The sequence below is a fragment of the Silene latifolia genome, chromosome 3, assembly GCF_048544455.1.
Source record: "Silene latifolia isolate original U9 population chromosome 3, ASM4854445v1, whole genome shotgun sequence".
Classification (NCBI taxonomy): domain Eukaryota; kingdom Viridiplantae; phylum Streptophyta; class Magnoliopsida; order Caryophyllales; family Caryophyllaceae; genus Silene; species Silene latifolia.
In genome coordinates this window covers 55227975-55242860 of record NC_133528.1, presented here as the reverse complement: position 1 = coordinate 55242860, position 14886 = coordinate 55227975, and the positions used below count along the sequence as shown (strand labels likewise).

Genomic DNA, 14886 nt, shown 5'->3' with positions numbered 1-14886 from the left:
AATGTGTCATTCACATGAAAGTGTAAATGTGATGAGACGGGAAGTGTAAATGTTAACACACTGAAAGTGTAAATGTGTCATACAATTAAAGTGTAAATGTGTCATTCACATGAAAGTGCTTTTGAAAGTGTAAATGTGATGAGACGGGAAGTGTAACTGTTAACACACTGAAAGTGTAAATGTTAACACACTGAAATTGAATTTTAGTTTCATTCAGATGAAAGTGTTATTGAAAGCGTAAATTGGGACAGTCAAATTGTAAATGTGACGATATTCAAAGTGTAAATGTGTCATTCACATGGAAGTGCTTTTGAAAGTATAAATGTGGTGAGATGGGAAGTGTAAATGTTAACAACTGAAAGTGTAAATGTGTCATACACTGAAAGTGTAAATGTAAAATATACTGAAAATGTAAATGTGAAATACACTGAAAGTGTAAATGTGTCAATATGATCACATTTACACTTCCTATTTAATCACATTTACACTATCCATATCATCACATTTACACTTTCTATTTAATCACATTTACAGTTTACACTATCCATATCATCATAGTTTACACTGAAAATTTCATTGAATCTATAAGGTAGGGTTAGATTTGATTTAATCATAAGTGTAACTGTTACTTGAAATAACATTGTCAATCCAAATAAGTTCAAGTAACACAATGTTTGGCAATCCAATAAAACAGAGACATTTTGGTCTTATGACAGTCTAACTCTAACGCTTTGACTGGGTAACTTTGTTACTCAAAGTTACACCAACTGCAGTTCAAAGTGACGTTGCCATGAGACCAATTCCTAATCCCTCGTTCCAGTTATAGCACATCAAAGTTTAAAGTTACACATTCAAAATACAAAGGCTAAGGCTACATTATCACTGCTGTGACGTCTATTCTTGTTCTGATTCCAGCTCTTCCTCCTCCTCTCCTTCATCCTCTTCTGGGTCAGACGACCTCTCGCACAATGGTGTACGTGCAGAAGGGGTTAGGGCAGTTTCTCTTGTCGTGATTTGTCATTCTCTTATAATTCTTACACTTGCGTTTGGGTTTTCTAGCCAAGGCCAGTGCTTTTGTTTTGGCTGAAAACATTCTTTTTCCGCTACCCTTGTTTTTCGAATTCTTTTGTGGCAATATCGTCACTACCTCACTGGCCGTACAATTCATAAATTTCTCCATTTGTCGATTTTTATTCAACACTTCTCCTAATGGTGACAGCGTGTCCTTAAATCCCCTAATTATAGCGGAAAAGCTTTCAACATCAGTCACACCTTTGCCTCGAAGGATCCCTACAGCCTGATGAACCTCCGACCACATTATTGACATTGTAATTTGTTTTTCATCGATGACTTCCATGTTGTCCGTCCCTTCACTATTACAATTGAACATCCTTAATCGGAGATACTCTTTCGTCCATCTATTTACAACATAATCGTCTGGTATTGTCTTCATCCCATTTTCTGAAAAAAAAAATCCATATTATGTGGCGGCATAGGATGCCGGTTCTTTCAAACATCGTACAACTGCAGCTTGCTTTACGTGTACCTGGGTCATCAGTTAAGGCTATCATGTAAGTGTGAATGTTACAATTAGTGTAAGTGATTATATTGAAATTTAAATGTGATTAAATAGAAAGTGTAAATGTCATATCATGGAAAGTATAAATGTGATGATATGGAAAGTGTAAAAGTTATGATATGGAAAGTGTAAATGTTATGTTACAGAAAGTGTAAATGTGATGATATGGAAAGTGTAAATGTCATATTATGGAAAGTGTAAATCTTATGATATGGACAGTGTAAATCTTATGATATGGAAAGTGTAAATTAAATTACCTGGACTGTATGCAACTTCAAAATTGTTTCCCCTGGACGAATCTTTGACAGTAGTTACCTCTAGCTCGCCTCTCTCAGTGAAACCTCCGGTTCTACATGTATCAATTGAGTAGATGGCCTCTTCCTTGAAGGTGTAGAAAGTTGAATAGGTGTACACCTTTGCAGCATGACTCTCTACCGCCAGATGTGTTTACGTCTTTGCGGACGAGTGCTTATCACTGTTGTCAAGCTGCTTTTGTGTATATCTTTGTTGGTTCATAGCGCTATCATAACGCATCCAAAACTCAACCAATGTTCCTGACTTATGCTCAAACCTCTTAAAAAAGCTATTTTCGCGCTCTGATCTTTGAGTCGTCCTCATAACAAACGCCATCTTCAAGTCTCTGCAATGCGCCATCACCCACTGTCCCCTTATAGCATACGTATCTGCAAACCAATCATTGGGGCCAAGACCATGCTCTTCAATAATTTGCTCCCAAATAACATCGAATTCTTCTGCTTTAAGCTCATTGTCCCATATAATTTCATTAAGTTTACACACGAAGTCATTATAATCACTCCTAGAGACACCAAACTTACTGGGCACTTTGTTCATTATATGCCATATACAGAACCGATGGCGCGCTGTCTTGAAAACAAGAGGGACAGATTTGATAATACCCGGGTCCTGATCTGTAATTATGTACTCGGGTTCCTTACCCCCTATTGCTTGTAAAAACCGGCCGAAAACCCAATTAAATAACTCATAAGCTTCCCTTGTAATTAGAGCCCCACAGAAGGTCACTGATCGTTTATGGTGATCCACGCCTGTGAATGGTGTGAATACCATAGAATACTTATTTGTGGAGTAAGTTGGGTCGAATGACACCGCATCACCAAATATCTTGTAATTCTCTCGGGCAATACCGTCTGCCCATATAGCCCTACGTAGGCTGCCATCATCGTCAAGATCGTAGTCAAAGTAGAAACCTATTCTTGTTTCAGTCACTTCCTTAAAATGGTCTACGAACAACTGACCATCACGTTCGTGAATGAAACATTTAAGATCCCTATGGAAGTTCTTAAAATCATTTAAGCTTACTCCAATATTTTCGAATCCATTCACCTGTTCTTTGCAGATTTTGTAGGCCTTTGTTGCTCCTATCTTCAGCTGTCAATCAATAACAGATATGATATATATATATATATATATATATATATATATATATATACATATATATATATACATATATATACATATATACATATATATACATATATATATACATATATATATATATTCATATATATATATATATATACATATATATTTATATATAACGTGAATGGATTTATTGAATTAGTATTGACAGTGATGATATATTACTAACCCTTGAATTCGAAACAATTATCATCTTATGATAATCTGTTATGTTGCGCGACAATTTCTGGAACTCTCTATCCTTAAGTGAGATAAGCTCGTGATTGTGACCCTCGTGGAATCGGTCAATTAATAGAAGACCATTCTTCATATATAGTCTTATCCTCGCTTTATACCCCACTCTAGTGACTCTGAATATTCTCTGTGAATTCTCTCCAACTTGTCCGTCACTCTAATCTTTACTCGGCGCCTTGCGGGCGAAACCTTCTCGATTGCAAATGACAAGCTTTGACTTGATCTCTCCGCCACGCCATTTTTTCGTTGTGTACCAACGCACATCAAACCCACAAGCAATGGTGTATATCTTATAAAATGTTACGACGTCCTCAATCCCCCCAAATTTCTGCCCGATGTGCGGTGTAAACCTTTTTTCAACCTCCCTGCACAATTCCTCTCTGTCAGGATGCACTCCAGTTCACAGAGTGTAAATGTAAAAATTGTAGTGTAAATGTAACAGATACGAAGTGTAAGTGTAAATGTCATCAGATATGAAGTGTAAGTGTAAATGTAAAGCGAAGCAAAGTGTAAAGGTAAGTGTAAATGTAAAGGTAATCAAAGTGTAAATGTCAAATGCAAGTGTAAATGTCATCAGAAATGTAGTGTAAGTGTGATGTTCTAAAAGTGTAAATGTCAAATTCAAGTGTAAATGTTCCATATATGATGTGTAAGTGTGATATGTGGATGTGTAAATGTCCAAATTGTCCCAAAGTGTAAGTGTAAGTGTAAATGTAAACGTCCGAAAGTGTAATTGTAAATGTCATCAGAAATGTAGTGTAAGTGTGATATTCTAAAAGTGTAAATGACAAATGCAAGTGTAAATGTTCCATATATGATGTGTAAGTGTGATACGTGGATGTGTAAATGTCAAAATTGTCCCAAAGTGTAAGTGTAAATGTCATCAGAAATGTAGTGTAAATGTTATGTCCCCAAAGTGTAAATGTAAATGTAAACGTCCAAAAGTGTAAGTGTAAATGTCATCAGAAATGTAGTGTAAGTGTGATGTTGTAAAAGTGTAAATGTAAATGTAAGCGTCCAAAAGTGTAAGTGTAAATGTCATCAGAAATGTATTATAAGTGTAATGGTGTAAAAGTGTAAATGAGCAATATCAGTGTAAATGTCAATAGATGTGGAGTGTAAATGAGCAATTATCAAATTTTTAAATGCCTCATTAACAATATAAGTGTAAATGATGTCAAATTTGAATTTTTTATTGTGATGTCCTTTAATTTACATAGTCTAATACTTACAATTTTGCTCTTGAAAAATAATCAGGACTGAAAACTGGAACAATCAAAACTGGAGCAATTTCAAAAAAGCAACAGTGATATTATTTGTACAATCTTCATGTGAAAGTGGTGAATGTACACTTTAAATCAATTGCAAGTGCCCGTGTAAATGTAAATGTTAAGTTAAGGTCAGTGTAAATGTGATGGTCTGAAAGTGTAAATGTCCAACGTAAGTGTAAATGTTTACAAAATGCTAACTTGTTTAGCACACTGCGTTGAAAACTATAACAATAAAAAATCGATACTCAAAACTGAAATCTAATCTTCATTTAAAACTCAGCATCAATTTTGAAATGTGTAACTGTGAATTATTCTTTCAAAAGTAATGATAAGATTCATTCAACTGAAAATATGAAAAAGGTGGCTGTAAACAATAACTAAAGAGAACAAATACCATGACGTGCAGATTATACCATTGATGCCGTCTATGAACAAATACCATGACCTTCATCCATTTTATTCAAATGAAAATATTAAAAGGTGACTGAAAACAATAAATAAAATGAAGAAATACCATTGATGCCGTCTATTATCTGCAAGGTTGCGAAGATTTGCAAGTTTTAGAAAGAATTGTAGCTGAATTTTGAGCGTTCAATAGAAAAAACCCAGGTTTAGAGAGAAGAATAGTAGATAGAAAATGGATGAAGAAGTGGAGAAGAAGTGTGTCAAGAAAGGAAGTAAGTTGGGAGTGTAAACATAGTACAGAGGATATTGCGTTTGTCCGTCAGTATAGCAATTGGGAAGAACAATTATCACGAAATGTTTTCCTCTTTCCTATCTAAGCTTTTCCCTTTTTTTTGGCCTATATTTTGTAAACAATCTCAAACTTAGATGTTGTCCATCTAAAGGTCCTTATAAGGACTTAAGGACTCAAAGGATGTAATGAACTCATTAGATCTCCACTATATATATATATATATATATATATATATATATATATATATATATATATATATATATAGTATTAGGATCATGTTGTAGTTGCCTTATTTCTGCACCTCCCGCAAGCCACCCGGAGATGACTGGGCCGCATGTTTGGTACACTGAACTATTTATGACAGTTCGTAAGTTTATCGTCAAGTGATAGCTCAAACACTTGTGTCAACCCCTTGGTCGTCATCTACGCACCATTACGGTCGTTTTGACAGTAATTAGAGTACGTTTGGAATCCGGGTCAAAAACCGTCTTCATTTTCTGATAACCGTTTAAAATGCCGAGTCAAAATATTCTGGAATGTTCCGGATATTTCTATTCCATATTTTCGATCTTTTAACTTTGGTAAATTATATCCCGAAATTATTTTATAAATAATAAGGAAATCAAGATCAAACCGCAATTCCATAATAGAAACGCGGAAATTCTTCTTCCGCAGGAGGAAACCCTTGGGGAAAGGACGCAGCAGGTGCTGCACCTCTTCCAAGAGACGCAGTGGCTGCTGCGCCTCTTCCCCAGCTCCTTTCTGCGTATTTTAAGATCTTTTCTAGATTTAATTCCAAAGTTTCACCGAAACCCTAATTCCTCCGTGTGATTAGTATAAATAGGGACATTCGTTCCTCATATTTCTCACGCGAGTGTCCGCCCTTCTCTTCTCCCTTTTCATTCTAAGACCACGCTCTTGCTTTTTGGCGTCTACGTGCTTGAACTTTCGACCACGTAAGCTCGGATCCTTCTGAGTACCAGCCTCGTTTTGCATGACCGACCAATTTGACCAACTCCACATCAATCAACTTAATCAATTTTGTTCGTTTTCCTCTTAGAGGTTACTTTCGTCGTACATTCGAGTTGAGCATCACTAAACGTTAACTTAATTAATCTCGTTTCGTCAAACATGTAAGTCTGAGGGTGTAAATCCCATCTTTTATTATTGTACTTTATTTTTGTAATCATTATTGTAATATTTACATCGAAAATATATTCAAAACCGATTTATAAAACCTTTATTCAAACCCTTTTTAACGGATTAATGGGAGACAGATGTCGAGAAGGAACGCAGCAACTGCTGCGCCACTTCGAAGGGACGCAGCACCTGCTGCGCCTCTTCCTGAGGCTGCCGCAGTTCCTGCTTTCCTTCTTCTTCCTTTGTCTTCTGTTTAATTCATTTGTTTATTTTTCTTTGTCTTTGTTTGTTCTTGTTTCATTAACACGATAATTTTAACATAATAATTTTAACATGTAAATCATTAATAATTTATCACCTTTTAAATTCCCGACTTAAATCCCTTATAATTAATATTTGCGGGTTTTCGTCATTAAAATCAAATCCGGGTTTTAGAGATTCGATTCATCAATATCAAGTCTTTGAAATTCATCTTTTGTATATTTTCATCTGTTAATTATCATCATAATCAGTAATTTAGTTTAGCATTGATAACCTAATTAACCTATTCAATTTAATTCATTATTAATCCTTGTAATTAATTCGTTCCAATTAGTTTTATCCCGTCTTTTATTGTTTTCACGACTAATTCACATGTAAATAATATGTTAAACCACTTCTATCTGAGTCAAATATTATTATCGATCATTTAAATCATCAATGAACATTAACGATATGCAATTCCGGCTTCACAGCCAGAGTTCACCTCACGAACAGACGCAGTGAGCACTGCGCCTCTTCCAAAGGACGCAGCAGTGCTGCGCCTGTTCCGGGTTGAATTCTGCTCCTGAGCTTCCGTTGTTGCTTTGACTTATTTATTAGCTTACGTATTAATTTACTATTAATCGTATTATCACCTAATAATCTGTTCGTTAATTTGTTTTCCCTTTCTTTTCTCAAATTATCCGTTTTAAATGTATTTTCGACGTAGATCAATTAGCCCGTTGTAATTCTTGTAATTTTCTTTATTGTATTTCTATTCTATCCTTTATTATTTATTGTTTGTATGCTCTCACATGCAATTAACCTAAATCTCTACTTCGACCCAATGTATGCTAAGTTACGTGTTTACCGACTTAGTTAATTTTCACATGCTAGGATTAATCTAATGGATGTTGCATAGCATGCATATAACCTTTAACATATCGAGTATAGACGATTTTCCCTAATCATTAGTAGAGGCCGCTATCGAGGCGGGCGGGATTAGGTGTTCGATCAAAAGAGCTTCCTAATACGTACCTCACCCCTTACTCCAGATCCCTGTGAACATCCGTGTTCAATGGCATCCACGAGAGTCATTCTAGACATAGAATGCTAAGGGTAACGAGTTCTTGGTGATCATGTCACTACTTTGTGTCTTGACATGACACGAGGTATTCGAACGGTTTCCAATTTTCCACAATAAATTCGTGGCGACTCCACAAATGCAAAGCTTGCTCGTTTTCTACCCGAGCGACCCCCGTGGGCCCGCGTCCACAGTTTGGCGACTCCGCTGGGGATTAATACACTTATGTGTAGCCAAGGGTGAAACTTGAACAAGGTTAGGGAATAGTTTGTACAAGACAGTTGTCGGTTTTCATAACTCGGTTTTCCTAGATCGTTTATTCGGCCTTCCTAGGCCCAACCCAACCCAACCCATTCGACCAATCGTCCCGTCTAGACGGTCCAAATTCTTATTTGGGCCTAAGGATGGATAGCGATTTACGTCAACCATACCATGGTGCTTACTCTTGTTTGTATCAAGGGCTTTCACTACTCGAGGAAATGCACTAGGAATCGGCCTTACTCCTGTTTGGTACGAGCCTCTCCACAGACCCCGGGTTTGATTGTTCGGTATGGCAACCCACCCTTTAAACCAAAACCCTTTTAAATGCACTCAGCATCCCGTTATAATGCCTGTATAAATGCTTGTATTATATGTGATCACCATTTTCTAAACGAAACCATGTAAATTTTCGAAAAAGGCCAAATTTAGCGCAAAACTAGTCGAAACTCTATCCAATTGTCAAGTCAAAATTCGGGCTTCGAAGCCCATTTCAAAACCTCACTTCGAGTCCACTCCTACAACTACACTATAGTTGACTAGGACCAACATTTCCAAACTTTGTCATTTCTTCAAACCTCACTTGACACAAGGGGCACACTCCCACTTCACAAGTCGAACCTTTTCTTTGAGTAAGTGTGCTAGAATGGTCGATCGTGTTTTGATTCGTCGTCGATCTCTTATCCAGTTTTTCAAGATGCCTGGAAATAGTCACGCAAGTGTCAACGGACAACCATCGAATGGTAATGATCTAATACTAGCCGCATTAACTCGTCTCCAAGCTAGCCAAGACCAAGTGTATAATTGCCTCAACACGATCGAGGGCCGAATTGTTGTTGTAGAAACTAGGTTGCCTCCTGCAGAAAATGAAGTGCCTCATGAATTTGTGAATGACTTCGTGAATGAAAATCCACCACCTTTTGTGGGAGCACAAGAGGTCAACCCTCCCGTAGGTCTGACTGAAGCTGAAAAACGACTCCAATATTTGGAGGAACAACTGATGTACCTCAAAGGGGATGATATCTATAGGGAAAACAATCGCAAGTATTAGGCCGTGAGTTCCAAATTGCCAACCAACTTCAACATGACGGATATCCCGAAATTCAAGGGGCACGAAAACCCTTTGAACCATATCCGTGCTTTCAAGGATTATATGTCTATCAAAGGCATTAAACCCGAGATGTTATTAAGGATATTTCCTTCATCTCTTGACACCATTCCTAAGCAATGGTTCTATTCCCTAGAACACAAGAATATTGCCACCTGGGATGATGCCGCGATCGAGTTTGCTAAGCAATATGCGGATAATGCTGAGATCCAAATCAATATGCGCACCTTAGAGGTTCTTACCCAAAATGATAAAGAAGGCTTCACCGACTTCCTAAGTAGGTGGAGGAAGACTAGTACTCAACTTGTCGAACGTCTAGATGAAGCTACCCTCATGGAAAAATTCGTGGACAACTTAAAGCCCATTTATGCAAGTCATTTGAGGTACCAAAACATTAAGACCTTCGAAGACTTAACTGTACTAGGGTCAAGGATCGAAGATGACATCCGTAAAGGACTTTTGTCCAAAATGGTAGGTCGTGGATATCAAGGCTCAACAAGTCGTTCTTACGGCTCTAGTAGCAAGACTGATGAGGTTAACCTTCTCGAACCATCAAAGAAGAGTATCCCACAAAGAAAGTTCACAAATATTGGGGATACATACTCCAATGCTCTGAAGAGATTGATGAAACAGGGTAAGCTTCAACCCATAGGGCCTACACCTGAACCAGAAAAGAAATCCAAGTCCTGGGACGAGAATTCATACTACGAATATCATAGAGGTAAGGGACACGATACAAAAAAATGTTACAAGCTAAAACATGTACTTCAAGACATGATTGAAGACGGTCGCCTACCAATGCCGCCTGGAGGTAAGCCTAACAATACTCAGAATCCTCTTGGAATTCTGATGATTACAAGTGAAAAATCTACCTTAGATTGTTCACACCTCATTTCTCCAGTTAAAGATGAGATCCATGCAATAGAAGATAAAGGGAACTACTCCACCATTTCCCCTACTATCACCGACTTTATCGCATTGGCAAAAAGTGTGAATAGGCAAGTCTCAAAATTAAAAAGTGTAGTGGCAACCCTACGTAATCCAAGTATGACACCAAAAGAACGTGCGCCACTAAATCTCTCTCAAAATGCTATAATGCAAGAAGTAATAGCCGTGGTTGATGAACTAATCGACCAAATCATCCAATTGGAGGCGAAATCTTGAGGTTGAGAGAGCTTGCTACTATCAATGGAGTATGGGCCGACGATGATGAAGATGAATACCTCACCGAACACTACCTAGTCAAAGTCAGTGCACTACTACAGATACAGGCTATAACAACGGGTAAAAACCGTTGTAAAAACAAAAAGCGGACGTTGTTAAAGCGGCCGTTGTAGAAGGTATTTACAACGGTTTGGTTATTTAATGAAACCGTTGTCTAAAGTATTCACCACGGTTAAAAGCCATTGTTGTTGGGTGTTCTCCGTTGTGGAAAGTGTTTCAAAATTTTGGAGGGAATTATATAACAACGGTTGTCGTATTTATAACCGTTGTTGTAACTTTTCCTCCAAAATTGTGAAGTCTTTTGACAACGGGTTTATGGTACATACCCGTTGTTGAAATTTTTAGTAACAACGGTTCTTTGTTTAATACCCGTTGTTGTAATTTTACCTCCAAAATTGTGAAGACTTTTAACAACGGTTCTTCGATTAAAACCTGTTGTTGAATATTATGCGCGGGTATTTGTGAATGTCATTCACAACGGTGTTATTTTTATTAACCGTTGTGAAAGGTATTCACAACGGTTTTTTTTTGTAACCGTTTTTATTACGAACTCCTAATGTTTTGAAAAATTAAATTTGTTTCATGCCATTCAAAACCTCGCATATGTCAAGACACCATATACCAAAGACTAAAGATAAATCACAAATGGATTCATCGAACTCAATAGATTCAATTCAACCACAACAAGAATTTGCATCATATATATATATATATATATATATATATATATATATATATACTTACAAGGAGTTGAATTTACATGAACTAATCATTCCCTAACTTCAACAAAAAATTTACTAATAAGTTGATCTAAACTCTGAGTATCATGCATTTCTAATATATTCTAAGACGTAGTTGCCCCACATGTCTCTTACCTCGTCTATATCTATACTTGAGTACTGCTCAATCTGTTGTGACGGGTTGATTGCATACTGCGGAAAAAACAAAGAGAAGACATTATGGTATATATAGCGAAAAGCAAGACAACATTAGCAACATCATGGTATATATAGCAGCAAGCAAGACAACATTAGCTCTAATTTAAAAAAAAAGTAATAAACACATGTTTAAATTATTACTAACCTTTTCTGAAATAACAAGATATCTTCGCCTAATAATCTCCAACATGAACCGACAAGCGTAGTATCCACATTGTATGCTATCTGGCTGGCGAGGGGCCTATTATTACATAAAAAAAACAGACGAGAGAAGGCTCACATCAGAATCTTGAACTTTAGGTATTGTATTAGTATTAAACACAGATTTTGCACTTAATGTTATTGTATTTGAGCACGTACCCCTCGTTATCGTAATAAAATCGGGGCCAACATCGAAATCTTTCGTGGGTTGATCCTGCTCGTTTGCTCTTTTCTTCTTAAAGGCCCTTTTTTTAAAAAATAAAAAAGGAGGCAGAAACTAATTTTTTTAGGGGCAAAAATATGAAAGAGCTTTTTTCTATAAATAAAAAATGAAAATGTTATTATAAATAAATCAGTATTATAAACTTACATATTAATCAAGTGCTTAAAAGTCTCGCTTGGTTGATGATGTAAAGAGTCCAACCAGAAAACTTTATTCCTTGTCGGCATGATGGCTGCTAGCACCCAATGAGTCCTACATCAAGAGACATCATCATTATTAACAAGTACATATATTAGTTATGAAAATGCAATTGTAGGGGGAAACGTAATATTAATTTGTTTATTACCCTTTTTCATTATAAGTGCCAAAAATCGCTTCTTGGTTGTCGCCAATTCTTTGAGCAATATAATCTACCCGTTGTTCGAACGAGAAATCCGGAATAAATAAAGATAAAACATAGGGGCACAGGAATCCGTATTGATCAGATGGAATATTCTTCTCGGGGATCACTCTCAATTTCAATATCCTACATTATTACGGTATTAATTCCGGTATTTAAAACACTATCAAGTAGTCAGAATATTAGACTATGAAATTATTTATTAAGAAACTTACTTCATCCAAACAAATATGTGTGCTATATCAATCTGTCTAGGCCACCATACGGCAGCGCATCCCATGATATAAGCGCTTGGCGCTCAGCCCCTAGAATATCCTCCTCGAGCGGAATAACTATCAATTGCTCGGTGGCTATGCGATGGCCATCCTCCTCATGCAGTCTCATCATCGTCACCGTTCTTACTTTTTGCATGTAATCCTTCCCTTTATATTGTGTGGAGTTTAAACTCCTAACTTTCAAGTCCGGGAAAGAATGAGTCTTTGATTTTGTGCTACTACCACCAGCCTACACATGTAGTAGATAATTAAAATAATAAAAAATCCAAAGGTAACATATCAGTTGGAGTAATAAAAATAAAAGCGTACTTAATTAAATATCTCGTCAACCTGCTCTTTCAATGATGAGGTTGTAGTAGCAGGTAAGACTGGTAGGGACTTAGGCTTATCAGTCTTTTTTGTCCCCTGCACAAAATTACCATGCTTTTTATAAATACAGACAAAATATAAATAAAGGGAGCGAGGTTAATTTTTAAAAAAATGGAGAAGTTAATTAAATACCTCATCAAGTTGTTGTCTCGACGAGGTCGTTGGCATGTCTGTGGACTTAGGCTTATCCGCCAAAGCCGTCTTTTTTGTTCCCTACAAAAAAAAAATAACATATAAATTTAACATATAAAAACATTCAACAATTAAAAATGTAACATATATATATAAAGGTATTTCTTCTAACCCCAATCGCTTTCCTTCTTTGAGGCGGCGGAGATATCTTCGCCAAGTAGATGTGAGTTTCGAGCCATTGGATGAAACTTCCAAGCGCATCTCCCGAGAATGGTAATGTCGTCACGAACCGGGACAGACGATTTGCAAGTTTTCATGGCCTGGTAAGACTGTAGTTATCTCTACTTTGGTATGATTCGGCAAAAGTTTTTCGCCATGAACTACGCTTTCATTGCAGCATTTGGTGTGCATTTCTACGAGACCCCAGCCAACACGCACATGTGGCTTTTCGGTTCTATTAGGGTCGCAAGAATAACGGCCTCTTGTTTACGGCCTAAAGAATATACACATACATTATTATATCTTTGCAAAAACGCTTCAGCATTCAAAAGATTTTGCAAAAACGCTTTCTGTCTCAGGCCGATTTTTGCACAAACTTCAGCATTCATATAAATTTAACTAATTAAACACTTCATGCATACCTTACTGAAAACAAGGAACTGACTTGAAGGGGATGTATGCTGTTTTCCATCAGCCGTCTTCTCAAGTTGCATCTCCTTTTCAGACCCATTATTTACCTAATAAAATTAACCAATTCAATGGCACCATGTCAGAAGTTATAGCATTAGAGCTGGCAGTGAACACACTCCCTGATCTTACCCAAAAAAAAAACAAAAGAAAAATAAGGAAGTATTAGGTACTGATCGGCTTTAGTTGTTACAACTTCGAAGCATTATTAGGTACCGATCTTTCAATCTCGTTGACCGATACTTCCTTCTCATGTATTGCCAAGGTAGTAGCGGCCTCTTGACCATCTGTTGTACCTTATTATTACCCCCTTTAGAAATGACATCCTCCATCATCTTCACTTCTTCTTCGGAAAGCTTACCTCCAAAGATTCACTTTAGTAGTACGGATGCCATTAATTGAAGCCGCTTGCCAAGAATATAATGTGTCGGCAATTTTTATCCCAACAATAACATGTGAATTGAACTTAAATGAAAATAATAGAATAAATGTTACCATGTCGGCCTTCTCGGACTTAGTCTTCCTTTTCTTCTTTATCTCGGGCGCTTTTCCCATAATATTTCGTTACTCCAACCTGTAACGGACGCCCCTCAAACGACCTGGATGTTCGGGTCGGCCGATCGCTCTAGCAAGAACGTCATTACGACCACTGGGAGTGAATTTCCCTTCTTCTACCTCTTTCAATACGTTGTCCTATAATATATTAAATAAACTTCAAATTATATTTGTGACTAAAATAATAAAGTTAGTAATGAACTCGTCTTAATAAAATAATGCTCACTATGTTGGCCAAAACTTCCTCATCATATTTGTCACGCGACTGTAATACTCCGTATTTATAGTCTTGGGGGTACTCTATCGAGTAGCCCTTACTCTGTCGAGTAAGGGCAAGTTGCGCAGATAAATAGTTTCTGACCTGTTGGGCACTCGATCGAGTAGTTGGGGCACTCGATCGAGTAGGGGTAAGGCTCGATCGAGTACCTTGGGTACTCGATCGAGTGTCCGGTTTATCGGGGGAGTTTTCTCGGGTTTTGTTAATTACGCGATTAAGGTATTTAAACCAATTCGTCTTTGTTCTAAATCACTTTTTACAAAACCTAAAACCTGTTTAAGAGAGAAAGCAACTTGTCTTCTTCCTAATCGCGTTCTTGACAATTCCCGGAGTTCAGACGGTCGGTTTGCATCGTAGTTCGTGTCGTTGGATTCCTTGCGTCGAGGGTAAGCTTTTAATGTAATTTATATAATGATTTGTTAAGATTAGTGAAACCCTAATTTAGGAATTGGGGGTTTTTATGAATAGTAATTGAATAGTAGTATCTATGTGTTGTATGGTAGGAGGAGAGTTCATAGAAGAGGCGTTTTGAGACA

General features: G+C 37.0%; 1 protein-coding gene across 1 annotated transcript; it reads right to left on the bottom strand.

The window, feature by feature from the left end:
* Positions 1-949: 949 nt before the first annotated feature.
* LOC141649092 (protein FAR1-RELATED SEQUENCE 6-like) lies at positions 950-4997 on the bottom strand. The gene is made up of 6 exons (XM_074457791.1): positions 4982-4997; positions 4504-4552; positions 3526-3651; positions 2031-2885; positions 1837-1928; positions 950-1461 (listed from the first exon to the last, which is right to left on the bottom strand). Exons 1-6 carry the CDS (start codon positions 4995-4997, stop codon positions 950-952), a joined length of 1650 nt encoding a protein of 549 aa, XP_074313892.1.
* Between the last annotated feature and the right edge of the window lie 9889 nt (positions 4998-14886).